Source organism: Miscanthus floridulus, chromosome 4 (assembly GCF_019320115.1).
Source record: "Miscanthus floridulus cultivar M001 chromosome 4, ASM1932011v1, whole genome shotgun sequence".
In the NCBI taxonomy this organism is placed as follows: Eukaryota; Viridiplantae; Streptophyta; class Magnoliopsida; order Poales; family Poaceae; genus Miscanthus; species Miscanthus floridulus.
This window is the reverse complement of record NC_089583.1, coordinates 94,186,367-94,205,371: the sequence shown is the minus strand read 5'-3', so window position 1 is coordinate 94,205,371 and position 19,005 is coordinate 94,186,367. Positions and strand designations below refer to the sequence as shown.

At 47.5% G+C, this 19,005-nt stretch overlaps 1 protein-coding gene and 1 pseudogene across 1 annotated transcript; one reads left to right on the top strand and one right to left on the bottom strand.

The window, feature by feature from the left end:
• Window positions 1-5,128: 5,128 nt before the first annotated feature.
• Window positions 5,129-9,280, bottom strand: LOC136552167 (protein TILLER ANGLE CONTROL 1-like). The gene is made up of 5 exons (XM_066543700.1): window positions 9,214-9,280; window positions 8,982-9,048; window positions 8,246-8,877; window positions 7,666-7,785; window positions 5,129-5,500 (listed from the first exon to the last, which is right to left on the bottom strand). Exons 1-4 carry the CDS (start codon window positions 9,223-9,225, stop codon window positions 7,702-7,704), a joined length of 795 nt encoding a protein of 264 aa, XP_066399797.1. The 5' UTR covers window positions 9,226-9,280; the 3' UTR covers window positions 5,129-5,500; window positions 7,666-7,701.
• A 2,534-nt stretch (window positions 9,281-11,814) lies between these two features.
• LOC136550660 (uncharacterized) lies at window positions 11,815-14,551 on the top strand (annotated as a pseudogene).
• The last annotated feature ends 4,454 nt before the right edge of the window (window positions 14,552-19,005 follow it).

Sequence of the window (19,005 nt, the reverse complement as noted above, 5' to 3'; positions counted from 1 at the left end):
CACCGTCGACCAGCTAGATCGCTTTGTGCTCTTTGGACTTGATGTTCTTGTGTGGGGCCTCGAGCTCTGGGATCTCCAGGTGGTCGGCTAGGGTCTTCTTAGCATCGAGCGTGGTCTCGGCCATGCGAATAGAGAGGTCGTGAGCCTCTACTATTTTGAAGCTGTCGTCCTCGTAGGTATAAGCTGCGTATACGTTGCCCCTGAGAGTTAGAACCCCTTTCTCGGTAGGCATCTTGAGCACCAAATACATGTAGTGAGGTATGGCCATGAACTTGGTGAGCGCTGGTCGACCAAGGATAGCATGGTAGGTGCCGTCGAAGTCAGCGACCATGAAGTTGACGTAGTCGGTGCGGAAGTGGTCTGGGGTACCAAATTGCACAGGTAGCGTGATCTGCCCAAGAGGTGTGGAGCTCTGTCTGGGGAGAACACCCCAGAACTATGCCTCGTATGGCTTGAGATCAGCCTAGGTTATCTTCAGGGCTGGCAAACTGTTCTTGAACAGTATATCGATGGAACTTCCGCTATCAATCAGCACTCTATCGAACTGAACCTTGTTGATACAAGGATCGAGAACCAGAGGAAAACATCTTGGCTCAGGTATTGTAGCCCATTGGTCCTTTCTATTGAATGAGATCTCACAGTGAGACCAAGGAGGGAGCCGCGGATCGGCGATGAGGTTGTCGGCATTGGCCATGTTCAAGCAAGCACGGGCGAGCAGCTTGCGTTCTCGTTTGGTCTCAATGGACACTTTGCCCCCAATGATGGTGTGGACACGATCGGTTGGCTTGACGTACTTGTGACAGGGATATGCGTTTTCATCATCGCTGTCCTCGTTACGCTGCTCCCCTGCGTCGTTAGGCTTATCGGATGTATCCGGAGCCTGTTGGCACGTGTAGATAGATTTGAGAACACGACAATTCTCCATAGTATGGTTTGACTTGGGATGGAGCTGGTAGGGTCCTTTCAATGCTTTGGCGTAGTCTTCTTCATAGTTGTGACGTCCGCCACCTTTTTTAACGGTGTTGACCTCGCTGTCGTCTTCCTGAGCACGCTTGCCCCTATAATCGTCACGGCGATTACACGGCTGATTATGCTGGTTGCAGTGGTTGCGGGAATCGTTGCGCTAGTTGCAGCGATCAAAATTGTCATTCCGACCATGGTTGCCGCGGTAGTCGTCGTGGTGTGGGGGGTGGTCGGAGCGTGGAACCCTTGCTGCTTCTTCGATGATTATCTTTTTAGCATCATCGGCATCCGCATATTTTTTAGCAGTGGCTAGGAGCGCTGTGACTGATTCAGGTCTCTCACGGAGGAGTTTGTCCCTTAGGGCATCGTGGAAGCAGAGACCAGTGATGAAAGCCTCGATTGCCTCGTTGTCGGAGATTGATGGGACCTTGATGCGCATCTTCAAGAAGCGTCGGACGTACTCGCGCAGTGGCTCATCTTTGCGATCTCGAATTCGCTGCAGATCATATTTGTTGCCGAGTTGTTTGCAAGTAGCAATGAAGTTGTCGATGAATGCTTGCTTGAGCTCTTGCCAAGAATCAAAGTAGTTTGTCGGCAAGTTGATCAGCCATTGGTGGCCTGCATGGCCGACAGCGACTGGGAAGTAATTAGACATGACGTGCTCATCAGCCATGGCTGATCTGCATGCGGTTTCGTAGAGCATGACCCATAATTCGGGGTTCTCCTTGCTATCGTACTTCTGAAGTTTTTTGAGCTTGAAGTTCTTGGGCCATATGACTTGACAAAGGTGTGGAGTAAACTGCTTCAAACCCAGAGGGCCGTAGGTAGTATCATATTCCATACGGCGATAGCTTTCATGGGATGCACGATCGTTGGCTCTTTGGTTAATGCGATCACGCAGATCGCGTTCTCCGAGGTAATGGCGAAGATCATTATTGTCATCACGGCGATCCCGGTTGCCACCCTGGTTAACCCTGCGACCGCGGTTATCACGGTGATTGTCGCGGTTGTCTCGGCGGTTGTCGTCCCGGTAGTCGCGGCGGTTGTCGTCCCAGTAGTCGCGGCAGTTGTCGTCCCGACCACCATCATGGCCACCGTTTCTGCCTTGATGGTTGTCTGATGGGTCGTTGTTGCGCGAGCCACATTGGTTGGGTGGCTATGAGCGACTTGAGTACTGGCGGTTGTGGCTTGATTTGACTGAGACGGATGGAGCCTGGGCTTGATTTACAATCTCTGCGGTCTGGGCCATAGCAGCCGTCAGGTAAGCTTGTATATCATCACGAACTACCTGGGTTTCTGGGGTATTGGGTAGTCGTTGCATTGTCGCCATAGCAACAACTATGTTGGCGCTTGGAGTCATGAAGACCTGCTTGTCCCCCACCCTATCAAAGGCATTGTTAAGGTCGCGTGTCTAGACCCTTATGCATCGTGCCTCCTCTTCTGCCTCGGCTTTGATTTGTCGGCGATTAAACCGATCAATATTGTGTGCTTTGCGTGCTAGCCTTTCTTGTTCTGTTTCGCCAACTGCCGATGGTTCGTCATTACTGACAACATTGATCAAGTCTCCTCGCCTTGGTGGGAAGGATGGAAATTGTGGGAACCCCGGGGCGTGGTTTGGGATATCCAGATCGTATTCAACACCTTCATTGTCATGATGCTGGAGCTCGGTGTGGACGGAGCCATTAGATGCGATGCCGGACGGGGAGCTTGAGCCACCCTCTTAAACTGTGTGGACCGATCCTTCTTGATACTCCTCAATCCGAACCATGTTGATGAAGTTGCGCAGGCCGTAGAGTTGAGCCTAGTAGTTCTCCATCGAGGCTTCGCACTCGGAGAGCTGAAGACCCGTCGCGGGGGCTGGTCGACGACAAACGGAGTGCCCTTCAGGAGTAGATGTGACAACGAGATCCGTATTGAGTCGTGCAGGACGACTGGCCCGAGCTGGTCGGGTAGATCTGTTGTGGGTAGTGGTTACCTGCTCATTAGGTTGACTTTGAATCAAACTTACTAGAGCTAGGGTTTTAGCAAGTTTGGTGCCGACCCGATCGATGGAGTTGAGCAGGTCGATGTTGTTGATCTGCCTCCCTTTGTAGCGAGGAAGCGGACGACGGGTTGTCGGCGTGGCTGAAGACGATGCTGGCATGGCCGGAGCCAGATCCACCGTGGTTAGAGCCATAGCCAATGCAGGTGAAGCAGTGGTCAACGCAGATTGGATCCACGCCTCCTCCGTGGTCATGGCGATGAAGTCGTCGGAGCCAGTGGTCCAGGTGATCTGGTCGATGGTGAACGTGAGGCCGTTCGGCGTAGCCATGGAACCAGGGATGATGACCATCTTGTTCGTCTGGAGAGCAGTACGCACACCCCCTACCTGGCGCACCACTGTCGACGAAATATGGTCGGCAGTCTACCTAGGGGTATGCCCAAGGTAGTAGATTATCGGCAGACAGATGCGTAAGCTACAAACAAGATGGTGACGCAAGACAGACACGAGGTTTTATCCAGGTTCGGCCACCGTGAAGGCGTAATACCTACGTCCTGCGTCTGATTGTATTGCTGTATGTCAATGAGAGATGTTTTTTAGAGGGGTCCCCTGCCCGCCTTATATAGTCTGGGGGCAGGGTTACAGATCTGGAAACTAATCCTAACTAGTTACAATTGTCATAGGTGGCCGGATAAGGATTCCTATTCTAACCGACCAGGATCTTGCTTGATCTCCAAGTCTGTCTTGATTCCTTGCGCAGGACTCCGAGCAGATTGGCCGGACCGCGCGTCGTCTTCTAGTAGGCCAGATCCCAAGGTCCGGGCCGACCCAAGCCTAGCCGTAAGGGTATAGGGGTTAATACCCCCACAACACTCAAGAAAACATATAACCTCGAGGGGTGTTAAATTTCCTTAACATTGTTCAAAATCTAACCTCGTCTTTGTTTCCTTGGCAGGCTAAACCCCCCAAAAAATCATTTGTGGCGGTCAACCCTCAATGTAATATGAATTTCCCTTGCTCTCTACCCTTGACGGCCACCCGTGAGGATTGGCACTCAAGAATTATTTTTTTGGTGGTTTTTATGGTTTCCTCGAGGGTTTTGGGCTCCAAGGATATTATATTTTGTGGTAGTGATTAGAGAAGTTAGTTTTAGTGTAGATAATAGAAATGTACTCCACACTTCTATACTTAGAAGTATCTTTAATTAACTGTGGGAAACCTCGTATGCAATCCAATGGATCCTCACTTGATGATATAGCGCAACCCTACAAATAGCACCTCTTCACGGCCATTAGTGGAAGCATTGTACTATGGCACTGGTATCGAAATCTTATCCGATCCCAGACAAGACTAAGTTGCTGTAGATTTCAATGCTTGAGCACTAACGATTATAATGGGCATTGCTTGGTTGACACATCCATCATGCGTCGAACACCTACTGCTGGTGCAGGGAATTAAGCACAGCTATTCAGGTGTGGAACCTTTTATCCCTAGGACCACAAAAATCCGACCAAAATCCAAGCGCTCAGATCAAGTTCAGTAGTAACTACAGCGATCAGCTGAAACAGTAATAAACATCCAAACAATTGTAACATGAATGGAGAGACGGCACGTCTTCACAGCACCATAGCCGCTAGTGCAAAGCGACGCCACCGACAGAGATGGAGCACAAGCACATCGAATCAAATCACTTTGCCTTAAGGCACCAGCATCAGATTCAGACCCGGCATCATGGGGACGCCGCCGAATGCGAAAGCGCGTCGACGACAGCGCACTGATGGGCAGGCACTGTTCCCGGCGATAGCGGCGAACCGGCGACCTGTCTGCCGTTCCAGTCCCCGGCTCGTCCGCTTGCGCCCGTCGCGAGGCGCATCGGCGCGCGCGCAGGCGACGACGAGGAGATATTTCACGGTTCACGGGCCGCAGCCCGCCTTTCCGCTCGCAATGATCAGGTGCCATGCCGCTGCATGCCTCTCGGCGGTTGCGCGTTGGCGCCATCAGGGGAGGGGACGTACGACCTGAGGCGTGCGCTGTGCTGTGTCGCGGCAGCTGCCGGCAGCGTGCTCAGGGCATGGCACCCCTTCTATGGCTTTATGCACGGCCATGAGCTAGCCATCGACGGGACGTGGATCGACACGGGCCTCCACGCGTTACAGGGGAAACGATCGTGCAAACGGATAAGCAGAGGTTTTATTAAAAAAAATTTGGCATACCGCGACGACAAGACAGTGGCAGCGCAGACCGTGGCCCCAGAGAATGACAGCTTACAAGATCACACACACCTCAACAGTTGTTTTATACATGCAAATAAGCAAGAGAATATAGGAAAGCAGAATGCTATTCATGCTTCACTGACGACGAAACACAGCAACAAAAAGGGAACTTCCACATTGTCGACGACTATCCATGGCAAGAGAATATATGAAAGCAGAATGCTATTCATGCTTCACTGACGACGAAACACAGCAACAAAAAGGGAACTTCCACATTGTCGACGACTATCCTTGGATGCTTCTCTCTAGCAAGGAATCTGAGTCATAAGGGGTCCAATGAAACCTGCGGAATGTTACAGAATAGAATCATTCACAAATCGGCTCACAGCAACATACGTTAGTGTGCATCCTTGCGTGCTATTGATCGCAAAATCTTACAAGCATCTTAAGGGCACGTTCGGTTACCTATGAATGGTCAACTGGAACGATTCCTAGCCAGAATGATTGTCTAATTTGTATAAACTTGATCAGCGGGAATAATTTCTAGGCTCATTCCACCATAACCGAACAAGCCCTAAAAAACTAAGTGCAAAACATGAGGCAGGAGAGTGCCACACCACTGCCTATGAACCCTATTGTCTGATGATCATGCAAAGGTTTAAGAGTTTCAAGGCTACATAATTCTCCTTCACAAGCTACCAAGCTTCAATTTGTCAATAGTTTTTGGATAGCAAGACTAAATGTTAGTCACCTAAAATTAGACCTAGGCCATCCAGGCCTGTTCGCTTGAACTTATCAGCTAAAATCTACAATATTTTTCTCTCACAACAAATCAGCTCCAGTCGACTTATCAGTCGGCTTTAATACCAGCCGAACAGGCCACCTAAGGGGACTAAGCACAAGCACACCCAACTAACAACTAGTCCATTAGTAGACCATACCCAGCTAATGGGACTAAAAGAAGCCACCAGATTGAGAAATAAGGTCATGCTCTCCCACCAAACCTATCTTTCCCCTTTCTCTCTCCTCTTTCGTGGGCATAAGAGTCTTTATCTAGGAACACTACTAGCTACTTAGCCCATGTATCCATAACATAGGACTAAACTTTAGCCAGCTAACTTTTAGTCACCTAAGGGCACCTCTAATGGTCAGCTTTAAGTTAGTATTAGATGCCAAGTGGAGAGGGAAGCCAAAATACTTTAAGCAAGGGAGAGGAGAAGAGAAGAGAAGAGCTCAGATCTTTGCGCGTCCTAGTGCATGAGACATAACTCCTCTATCTCTCTTAACAGGAGTGAGAATATATGAATAAAGTTCATATATTATTGTAGGTGCCCTAACAATTAGTTCTAGTAACTAGTAGACTAACAAATGTGTGAACTCATTGCTTTTCGGCAATGAAAATGCAGAACCCATTGTATACAACAGATTGTGATGACACAATGCATAGGAATAGCCTAAACTGTGATGATATATCATGAGAGCAATGCAGCCAACTGATCCAAGGAGAGTTGGCCCACAATATACGTAGTACTGGGGGGAGAATTGGAAACTTGCCATTGATGGACCGAATCCATCACCTGACTAGGTTGATATATCAAGGAATGAATGGTCTAGGGACACATTATCAGAACATGATTAGTTGCCTGTCGTCTAGCATTTTCCAGGACATGCTCGTCGTGTTGCAGCTTCAATGCTAGGTACAGGCAAGGTACAACATCATATATTTATTTATTTCGCTTCTAAGGAAGCCCTGCGACATGGCAGAGGGGAATGCCTTCTAGTTGGACCCCATGCTTTCTAGCTACTCACTATGTGTTCATTTTTGTGTCTCTTTGAACTACAGGCAGTTCCATAATAGGATTAGAGACACAAACATCAAAGAAACTGAATAATTCCTAAGCAATCGAATTTATGTTACGTTGGTCTTTTTCGGATTGCCATCAGTTTCATCAAGAGATCCAAATGCACATGGAAAAGGGTAATTATTCTGAAATAGATGAAAAGACAGAACGAGTGTTACAACTTTACATGAAAACAAAAGGACATGTCAGATTTTGAATCATAGTGTATGTGTTAACAGACTGAGATCCAACAGCAGTTAACAGACTGAGCTGTGAGCTCCTAATAAATGGAGGCAATATGTGATACATTTTTCTTGGGTGATGTGTTATACTTTGGTGCAAGCAGCTGCTAGACTTTCTTGTGAGATCCAAATAAATGGAGGCAGTGTAGAAAATTTTGTTTTCAGACTATCACTTCTTTTTATGGACACCAAGAACACCTTGATATAGCGAATTCTGCACTCTTCATTTCTTTTCTTAAGGGATATGGCAAAATTTACATATTCCAGTCCCTCTTAAATGTTGTCGCATAGGGCATGTTCAGTTTATTAAAGTCAGCAACTATTCAACACGTACCTATTTGTACAATCTATTAAGAATCTAGATTTGGTCAACAATATATGTGATTCAAAGGACAGTTGAAAGGACATTCTAGGAAGCAGATTACCAAATAGAGAAGCAATTTTTTCGCCAAGAATAAACATCATGCAGTAAGGGGACCCTCTGCATTGCTACGCCCATTGAACTGCTCTGGGTGGATCTTCTTCCCCACCATCTTCCTCATGACCTACTTAGTTTCACAAGACAACCAAAAGCAACAGATGCATTGCAGGTTAGTAGTCGTTCAGCGTCAAGATAGGTTAGACACGTCATGCTTGCTTAGCTAGCCATCCATATTTGATCCAGATTAAGAAGCTAAGTGACATGGAATAAATAACTTGGACCACTTCTAGGATAGCAAGATATAGATAATTACAAGAGCTATGCAATTCTGCCAGTTTAGGACATATGGCACAACTTATTAGCTATAACATATTCTTCTCATGAGTTTCTGTTTTTTCTGGACAACGAGTATGCCTTTAAGGTGTGATATGAGGGTTCTTATATCAGATGAGCCTGGGGTACTTAAAACTGATACAGGGTGTAGATTAAGTTAGAAATCAATCGGAGTAGAAAGATTCTTTTCAATATTTGAAATATGATATTTGCAACAGACATAAGGTGTGGGTGAAGAAAGCAAGCCATACCTGACTTAATTTTCTTGTGGCTCTCAGTGGTTTTGGTGTTGGCTTCCTTGGTTTCTTTTGATGCATCTTTTCCATGCATGATGTATGCTTTGAAGTGGATGCCCCAGCAACATCGATGATATCCTGGCAACTATTCTCCCCTGGAGCACTTGATGAGAATACTTCTGCTGCAAATAAATCAGCAAGTGTAGTTCTTACTTTCTCCACCTTCTCTACCATCAGAAGTGGTCGTTCCTGGATATTAGCAACTCCCCCATCTTCCACCTCATGTATCAGGATTTCTTCTGTTACAAAGCATGTAAAGTTGCCTTCTTTCATCGACAATGAATGCATCTTAGCAGGCTCAACAATAGGCAATACTGGTTCACATGGCTCTGTTTCCAATGCAACGTCTTCTTTCACCTGATCATTCCTCGGTTCCTCATCATCTTTCTCTTCCTCAATTACTTTCTCATCACCCATGATGAGGAGATCATCTTCTTCAATGCAAGCCTCAGGACAAAATGAGTCTACGTGATGTCCAAGTGTGCCAATTGCAAGTATACCATTAAGAAGCACATCACGGAGCAGAAGGGCTTCAGTGTCTTTCTCAACCACACTATGAGGCACGGAGTCCTCCTTATCCTCCATGGCTGTTGCATCATTCCGATAAAAAAGTCGACAAAATAAGAACAAAGAAATGTATATTAGATGATTTAGATCACATAAAAGAGAGGCATCCTAGGAACATGCTTACCCTTGTTACCATGGATAGTGCAGTACTCAGTATTAGGATGCATCCTCCGATTCAGCCAATGAAACACCTGGCAGTGTCATGACTCATGAGAACATGTAGATCATTAACAATATGGGCACTAAATACAAGAATATCGACTTCAATATCATGGGTCAACAGGATAGAGAAAAACTGCAAAGACAGCACACATCAAATACTGACAGAGGGTGCATCATAAGCAAAACTGAATTACCTTTAGGCCCATGTCTCCAGAACCAATCTGAAATCACAGGAGAGAGGCAGACAGTAGCATTGACGAGCCTCAAAGGCATGGAATGGTTTTATATGAGGAACTAGCCCCATAATTGAATGGTCCAGGAGACAAAAGATGGAGTTTTGGTTGCACTGGCTTGGCCTGACTCAAGTCAAGTAAATTCTTTGACTGAGGTTGATATGCGAATGTGAGATTCCCAGCTACATTCTATTCAAAGTAAGCAGAGGGCAGAGATTCACTAATCACAGCAGGAGAATGATTTAGAAAGACTCCAACCGACTCAGTCAGCCACCATAATGTGGCACACTGCATGTGCATGTTGTGGTCCCATTGACATAATGGATCATGCCTACTTGGTGACAGATACCATGCAAACTACTAACAAACTAAACAAAGAAGTAATCCCAGAATCATGACACGGAATGAGCAGGCCATCAACCTATCGGGACTAGAAAGAGAATAGTTTTCAACAGCTGACAAATTCCAGATTAAGCAGGTGTCAATAGTCAAGAGTTATATTCAAGGGTTGAGCTCATGGAATGCAAGCCTATGAACCGATAAGAACATTCCAAGCTCAAAGTCGGCATGCCTGGATAACATGATAACTTGCAGGATTGTTCAGTACAAGAAAGTGAAGAAACAAACAAGAAAGCCACGGAGCTCTAGTCTAATACAGTATGAGAATCTAATACATGGATTCATGCCCGTTTTCCTGTCAGGTTATACTGACCTCTCTCAATATCAACTACACAGAAGGCTACAACAGGAACAGGAAAATTCCATCCAGATTCTAAAAACCCCCACAACTGAGGGATACAGAACCAAATAAGCAAGCAGTTCTCTTCCTCTGAAGAAAACATAGTGAAGGATGCTTCAAATGATATGAAGAATATAGTTCAGCTAAAATCGGCCCTATTGATAGAAATGGACCATGCCTATCTGATGACTGTTACCATGCAAACTGCTAATAAGTAAGTCATCTCAGGATCATGGCATGGAATGAACAGTCCTACCAGAATTAGAGTGAGAATGGTGTTTGACAGCTGTAGAATTTCAGATAAAAAACACCACCATATGCATTAACTGCTTGAGCAGCACCATATGCGTTAATTGCTGGAACGCAATATAACAGACACAGGACAAGCAGCGCTCATCAGTTGCCAAGGCTTTTAAAATATTCCAGCACACACAGTCTATCAAATGGTCAACTGAAGAAGGAAGGGCCATGCTCACATCACGTATGGGACACCAAAAGGGCCTCCATTCCCTAGCATTTCAGTCCATGAAAACAATTGTAACAGAACCAGAAAAGACAATCTGTCATCTACATTTTACTCGACCAAAGGTGCAAATGAGATGCTAACCGGAACATGAGGGTTAAGCCTAGTGCTAATACCCCAATGTAACTATTCACTATTCACTGTCTAGGCTAGTTACTATTCACTGTCTAGTAGTTTTCAGATGCCTTAGCATCCAAGCTAGCATCTGCTTTATGAAGTAGAATATGTTGTAGTAGTTGAGACCTTCTTGTATCCCAAGTTTGCTACTTTTATTAATACAAAGAAGCGGCCTATGGCCAAGCTGCCCTCTGGCAGACAAATTCCATTTTGTGTTCTTAGTTGTTACCTGACCAACAATCGGTATCTAGAGCCTAGGTTTGGTTAGAGCAGAGTAGAGCCATGTCCACCTCCAGCGAGCGCACTCTGCGTGCAGCCGCTGCAGCCGCCAACGTCGGCGAAGGAGCGGTGGTCAACCCCGACGCCGATCGCGCTCAGCGCCTGGCCGCGGCAGAGGCCGCAGCCATGCAGGCGATTGAGGCGGCCAGGCAGGCAGCGGAGAACATAGCCACCGCGCTGCGCGCGGAGATGGAGCGACAGCCCAGAGGATCACGGAGCCCGGCGCGGCGTTGCGTACCTTCACCGTTGTCGGAGCGCCGTTGCGGACGCGGAGGCCGTTGCGGGTCGCCTGCGGCCGTCCAGACGGTGTACAAGGACTCCGACGTGGGCACGCGGTGGCCGATGTTTACCAAGACCAACTACCATGAGTGGAGTCTGCTCATGAAGGTCAAGATGCAGGCGCGCCAACTCTGGGACGCCATCGAGTACGGCGACCTCCCGTACCACGATGACCGGCGCGCGCTCGAGGCCATCATCGCTGGAGTGCCGCCGGAGATGGGTGCACCGCTCGCGGACAAGGTCTCTGCCAAGGAGGCGTGGGACTCCATCGCCGCGGCACGCATCGGTGTCGACGGCGTCCGCCGTGTCACGCTGCAGTGACTGCGCAAGGACTAGGAGAACCTCGCCTTCCGCCTCGGTGAGCAGATCGAGGACTTCACCCTTCGTCTCTCCGCGCTGAAGCAGCAGATGGCTCGCCACGGTGACAAGGACCTCACGGAGGAGCGAGCGGTGGAGAAGCTGCTTCGAGCCGTGCCGAAGAAGTACGCCCAGCTAAGGATCGTGATCGAGACCCTTCTCGACTTCCTAGGACCTCACCATCGAGGAGGTCACCGGGAGACTAAAGACGGTGGACGATCTCGAGGAAGAACCTCCCACCGAGCCGATCACCATTGGCGGGAAGCTGATGTACACTGAGGAGCAGTGGTTGGCTCGGCAGAATGGGAAGAAGAGTGGAGACGGCTCCGGCTCATCCAGTTTGTCCAAGGAGCATCGTCGGCGTCCCCGCGGCGGCAAGAAGCAGAAGCCAAAGGTTGAGCGTGGCGACCTCGGCGGAGGCGGGCAAGGAGAGAAGGCTGGAGTCGCCGGTGCGAACGCAAGGCGAACCGCGACGACACCTGCCTCAACTGCCATCGCACCGGCCACTAAGATGAGTACCAAATATGAAATATCAACTATCAAATATGTAATATGTGTATTGTTGAAAACAACCCATATCAAAAGCTCCTTAAGCCATTGGATGAAAGGAAACTACAGGAAGGTACCAGTACCAGGTCATACGCTTGGCGTGCCATCAAGACTTTCTAACTGCAGAGACAAGTATTGTCCCAGCTAGCTTCAGTGTCCTTCATACTCTCCAATTCATCATCATCCTTGTTTGACCTGTGATGACAATGGGACTGTTTTTTGGTCTGACTCATAATACCTTTAACACAAAATCACATAGGCAAAAATAATCATTCACATATGATGACACCGAGAAACGAACAGGGCTTTAACTTTAAGCTGTTTGTGTCTGTGTCATTGACAATTGTTGATGAAGCATTACTAGCTGTGCTTCTCTGTTAATTCTCTGTTGCATGTTTGTTAATCCTAACAATCTTTCCTTCACAGTTTCTTAAAAAATTGGGATTTCCTCTAGCCCTGCATATATTTATCTATTTGAGAAAAAAAAGCATTGCATTCTGCAGATATGTTTGTGCTAAGGTTCTTGGGCGAAAGCCTTGGCGACGGCGACGCCATTGGGCGCCGCTTTCCTATTAGGGGGCGTCGTGTTTCCCCTCTAGCATGTCATCCAAGGATGAAAACCCGGTCCACTTTGGACATGCGACGGTGGCGCCATCGGCGTCGCTCCCTTCCTGAAGGTGTCACATCTGGATTATCGCCGCGTCCTCGATGCGAGGCATGCTGCTCTTCGGTGGTTGAGCTTGGCAACGATGACCGGTGGCGGTCGTTCCTTTGGACCCGTCGGGAGGTGACCAGTGGGTGGCCTGCCATGGGTAGTCCAAGCTGTTGGCAGCTTTGCTTCCATGCTCGGCAACGATGATCCATGGCAGTGTGTCGTGTTTGTGCTCCATCGCGTCGCGTGAGGTGGTTAGCCCCTCGGGTGCCATTTTGGCTACTCGGTTGGCTAACCTTCTTGTACATTATTACATTCTTTCGTCTTAATTGAGCGGCAGAGCTCCTGCCTTTTGTTTAAAAAAAAAAATGCCAGGTAGAGCTGTACCTGTAGCCTCTCATCCGTCGAAGGATCAGAAGATGGCTTCCGCTGCCCAACCAAGTTCTGCTCAACATTCAGCTATGGCAAAGCTTCCACTCCAAACTTCATCTGTTGCAAAGAGCTTATTCAGGCCACTTCCACCTCCGGCCCACTCTTCTCCATATACGCTGCAACAAAGCAATCCCGTACAAGATCAGCCTGCTGCTTATCCGTCTGCAACTCCAGTGTCTGCCGTTGCAAATGTTCATGCCCAACAGGACATTGGCTTCTCCCAATGCTCTATAGTTTCTTCCAAGACTCTCATCGTCAGTCCTCTCAAAGGGAGCGCGTACTATGCTGTTGAGAGGAGTTACCATGTCAGCTCCCACTTGAAACCAACCATCCGCAGCTCCCCCTTGAAACCAACCACTGCAAGTTGGACTTCGATTGTACCGAGCCAGGTCCCAGTGATCAGATTTGTGACAAGATCTCTAGCTCCTCTGATGAAGACAAGCAATATGACTTTGACATCGATTTCACAAATTTTGATATATGTGATGGTGAATTTTCGTTTTCTGAGCTCCTGCTTGACTTTGATCTTGACAACGAAGGTGTTCTGAACCCTTCCACGAGTGCTGAAGTCCAAAGGTATAGCATACCTGTTTTCTTTCTGTCAGTTGTCTTTCGATTTTTAGTGTTTGCAAAACTATGCATGCTAAGATGTGTTCCTTGTGCATGTTGAACAAATGCAGACTAGAGCCTGTTGCTACTAGTGGTCATATGGCAGCAGATCCTGTTCTACCTGATTCAGTGAAGCCAGTGGCAGCAGATTACGCTGAAGATTTGAATCCACAAGGTTTTGACCTTTCTCTAATAAGATCCGTCAATGACAATTGGCTGTTTCCTTTCTTTGCCCTCTTATTCCTATCATCATTTTTTGCTATACTGACTAATCCCTTTCTCAAGCAGGAGCAACCTCTGTTACTTCTGTCAGGGCTATTACAAAGAGGATAAAGATTGTTAGCCCTGGTATGTGTTCATATGACTTGTGCTTCTCTAGTTCTCCTGCGTCTAAGCATCTGTTGCGATTGATTGTTAATTATGTATCGGTTGTTTCATTGCAGTCAAGGGCCGGGTAGCTTCTTAGAGCAGCAGGTAGAATTTCAGATCGCCAAATCAGGTGCAACAGCATGTGACTAACCGACATTCCCTAGATGGTCTGATAATCCATGACAGTAGTTGTTGTGAGTGACCAACTGCCCTGCACTGAGGGCATTTTCAGCACCAAAAGGACTAAGTGGTGAATCTGCTTACTGTAGCACGATAGTAATGTTATGTTGTTTTGCTGCGTCTGTCAGCATTTTATGTTCATGCTGTAAAGGCTAATGTCGCATTGCTACCTGGTTATCAGAAGTTTGCTGCTCAGATTGTGCCTGTCTATTGACTATTAGCTGTTTGGCCCAAGCCATTTCGTGCCTTGTTAAGCTGCTGTTATTCAGAAGTTGTTTGCACTCTTAAAAAAAAGCGTACCTAGTGCAGAGAGCTCTTGCTCTGTCACAGGCGGTAAGACTCTACCATTTGCACCAGGCCTGCCCTTCTGGTTTGCACTCTTAGTAGACGCCAAATAAAGTGCCTTGAAGGATCTCTATTAAAGATGTGCATGCAGCCCGTGGGCCAAAGGCCTAGGCCCAAAGCACGGTTATTGGGCCCGACCCGAGCACGATACGACCCGAACCCTAACCGGGCCCGTGCCGGCCCAAAGCCCGTAGCAGGCCGGGCTTGGGCTGAGGCCTCGGCCCGCTGGGCGGCACGGCCCGACCTGTTTTACAACGGACGGCCCGACAGCTGGAGGGGCTATATAAGCCCCCCTGCCCCGGCGGACCCCCACCTTCGGCCATTCCCCCTCACTCCGCCCGCGCCCGCAGCCGTTCGCCCGTCACCCTCGCCTCTGAGCTCTGAAACCCTAACCCTAATCCCCACCTCGCCTCGCCTCTCACCGCCGGTCGCCGCCCGCCGCCCACCGTCGACCACCTCCCTAGGCTACCGCTGCCGTCGTCCACCTCCCAGGCTACCGCTGCCGACGCCGGATGTTGAGATCTCCTCTTCTCTAATCTCTCCCCCCTTCTCGTTTCACTTCTTCCTCCCTACCTCTCTGACTAGTTTGACTCTCTATCTCTCTCTGACCGGATCTTGGGATCTCCTTTTGTCTCCCCCCTCTTCTCCGTCTCGTCTTCGTCTTCTTTTCCATTTCTCCGGCGCCGGGCTCCGTCTCCATACAGGCAAGTACCTCTAACCCTAACCCTAACCCTAGATCTAGTAGGCAATCACATGAACCCTAATCCATTTCTCGGTGTTTTTGGTTCGCAGGTCGCCGGTGTGTAGCTGGTGCCGCAGGAGGCGTTGAGGGACGGTGCCGGTTGGGTGGGTGCCATCTACCATGGTCGGCTCTGAGTCCGCTGATGGTGACGATGGTCCAACCATCAACGACGAGCTCAAGGCCACAGGGTAGATCCTAGATGACGAAGACGACATGGGAGATGCTGCTCATCTCTTGTTCGGTAGGAGTGCTGCTCTGACCAACCGAGACGATGCAGCAGGCTAGTGCTGCGGTCACCAGCGATGCAGCATCTCTGGCTTCGTCCACCACTAGTAAGCGCCGATCCTCTGTCTGGGCTAACTTTGATGAAATCATAGAGACAATGGACGGTGAGGTACGTGTTGTTGCTATTTGTAAGCTCTGTAAGTCTCGTTTGTCTGGTAAATCTGCTAATGGCACTAGGTCATTTGAAAAGACATATGCTCTCATACAAGAAGAAAACAGAACAGGTTAATTTGGTTCAAACTAGGCTTGCTTTGAATCCTGATGGGTCTTATAGGAACTGGGAATATAGGCCTGATGTTGCTAGAGCTGAGCTTTGCCGTTTGATTGCTAGATTAGATCTGCCTTTATCTATTACTGACAATGATGCTTGGGATGATTACATTCAGCGTGCTCACAATCCTAGATACAAGAGAGTGTCTAGATTCACCACATCTAGAGATCTTTCTAAGCTTTTCAATGAAAAACTGCATCACCTAAAAAATAAAGTAATGCCTGGTGTGTCTTCTGTTTGTTTGACATCTGATATCTGGTCTGGCAATGCTAAGAAAGATTATATCACTATTGTTGCTCCTACATTACTTCTGAGTAGGAACTTAAGAAAGCTGTTATTGGCTTTAAACTGATTGAAGTGACTCATAGTGGTATTAACATTGCTGAAATTATTGCTGGTGTGCTTGGAGATTGGGGCCTACTTGACAAAGTTTCTCTATTAGCCTTGATAATGCATCTGCTAATACATCTGCTATGCTTACTTTGAGTCCTCTGCTTGCTGGTTACTTGGGTTATGATATTGATCCATTGAATTCTAGTAAAAAGATCTATTATGTTGTGCATCAGAGATGTGCTTGTCATATAATTAATTTGATTGTTAAATCTGGTTTGAAAAGGCTTAAACCACACATAGAGGTTTTTAGTACTGCAATTAACTTTCTGAATTCATCTAATCATCGCATTGCACAATTCAAAAACTATTGCATTACTAAGGGTATGAGGCCTCATAAATTTGCTTTGAATATGGATGTTAGATGGAACTCAACCTACCTTATGCTAAAACATCTCATGCCATATAGATCTGTGTTTTCTGTGTTCATTAATTCTCAGTCTAGCTATCCTCTATTGAATGAACAGCATTGGTACATTGCTGACAAGGTATTGCAGTTCCTTGAGTTGTTCTATGATTCAACTGTTATACTTTCTGGTGTTTATTACCCCACTAGTCCTTGGTACCGCATCACATACTTGAGATTGCATCCTATCTGCATGAATTTGAACATGATAGTACTCTTGCTGCTGTAGTTGTGCCAATGAAGAATAAATTTCTTAAGTATTGAAAGAATATACCACTGTTATACTCTTTTGTATTTATTCTGGACCCAAGGACTAAGTTGAAAGGTCTGGGAAATGTGCTTGACTTGCTTGCTCTAAGTAACAATATAAGTTACATTGATTACTTTGCTGAGGTTAAATCTGAGTTGCATAAACTCTATGACAAGTATGAATCTAAGTTTGGTGCTGCTAGGCCAGCTAGAACCACCCATCCATCTGGACTGACAAGTAAGAGAAAGCAGGCATGGGGCAAAATTTTTGGAGGATCAGTTTCTTCTGATCCTTCAAGTGCATCTGCAGGATCTATTGTGCCTCCTGGTCTCTCTGAGCTCACTGTTTACCTTGATAGTGACAATGTTGTGGCATGTGATGATGACTTTGATATTCTCAATTGGTGGCATGAGCATAAACTAACCTATCCAGTTCTCTGTACCTTGGCTAAAGATATTATGACTGTTCCTGTATCAACTACTTCTTCGGAGTCTACCTTTAGTTTTACTGGCAGGATCATTGAGGAGCGGCGACGACGATTAGACACGGACAGCGTGGAGATGCTAATCTGTGTCAAAGACTGGGAGCTAGGTGAATCCGGTGGACAGCACACTGTGGAGGATAAAGAGCTAGAAGAGTACTTCAAAGAGCAGTACCTTGATGATGAAATTGGTGGATCATCTACTGCTGGTGATGGTTGACTGCTGAGAGCTGAGAGCCTGAGAGGCTGTGAGTGCGACTTTAGTTGTGAGAGTTGAGACATTTGAGCTAGCTAGTTTGTAATAACTTTGAATAATTTGAACATTTTAATTTATTGAGCTGGTCGTACTCTTTTCCTTTCTAGGGTTTTATCTCACGATGTGTGAGTTTTATCTAGAAAGGTTTTTAATGAGGCGGCATTGCACAAACAGCTCAAATCTTTTATCATCTGGTGTTTCTATGATTGTTGAATATGAATATGTGAACATGTGATTGTTTAAAGTTTGAACCTGTGATTGTGCTGTTTGAAATATGATGTTTACTGTGTAACGGGCTATGGGCTGGCCCGATGGACCAGTGGGCCGCGGGCTCAACGGGCCGGCATGGCCCGATATTCGGCCCACGGACCGTGCCTGGGCCATCCACAAGGCACGGTGGACTGTTCAGGCACCGGCCGGTGGCCCGGCGGGCCAAAAGGGCCCGAGCCCGATCGGGCCGTGACTGGCCGTGCTGGCCCGTTGCTCATCTTTAATCTGTATAGATTGTTTTCCGCCTGCCCCGCGCAGCGCTGCTCACCTACGGGACGGTGCCCGCGCCTTCTTACTGTGCTCCACGCCCATCTGCTCCGCCCACCTCTGCTCAGCTGCACGACGGCGGGCGTGCCTTCTTCCTCTGCTCCCAGCCTGTCTGCTCTGGCAGCAGCTCCGGCCAGCGCTTCTCCCCTGCGGCTGATTGCTAGGCCGCAGCCACAGCCAACTGGACGATGGGAGCGCCAGCGGCGCCTCGGTGCCTCCATGACAGAGGGCCGTAGCTGGTGATGAATTATCGGTGCCATCCTACAATCCTAGAGCTACTGTCAGGTCTTTTCTTTTCTGAGGCCTAATTGATTGATTGCCTGTAAAGAGGGACAATCGATGATTGCTCTGGCCTTCCCCATGGGTCATTCCGTGATCTTTTTGTTCAAGGATGCAAAGAGAGGGAAGACACCAATCCATCATGGTTAAACAGGATTGAAGTTAGTTGAGTGGTACCTACCATCAGCAACCTGACAAGGGCTGGGGAAGTTCATGAATCTGATATAGGAGTAATCACTCCATATCGTTACCAAGTTGCAGGTCCTCATATATATGCATCTTAGCATAAGATGCCTCATGCATAAATGTCCAGAGCTCTTTTAATTTAGCATTTTTTTGCCTGCAATTTCTCTCGACAAAGATCTGGTGGCTCCGCTTATGTTTTCCTTATGATTAGTTATGTCCAGAGTTCTTTTAGTCCTTTTT

Excerpts from the sequence above, each read along its gene's own strand:
- LOC136552167 (XM_066543700.1), bottom strand. Across the intron at positions 8,878-8,981 it reads CACTATCCATGGTAACAAGG|CCATGGAGGATAAGGAGGAC; the intron begins GTAAGCATGTTC and ends ATGATGCAACAG. Across the intron at positions 7,786-8,245 it reads CCACAAGAAAATTAAGTCAG|GTCATGAGGAAGATGGTGGG; the intron begins GTATGGCTTGCT and ends GAAACTAAGTAG.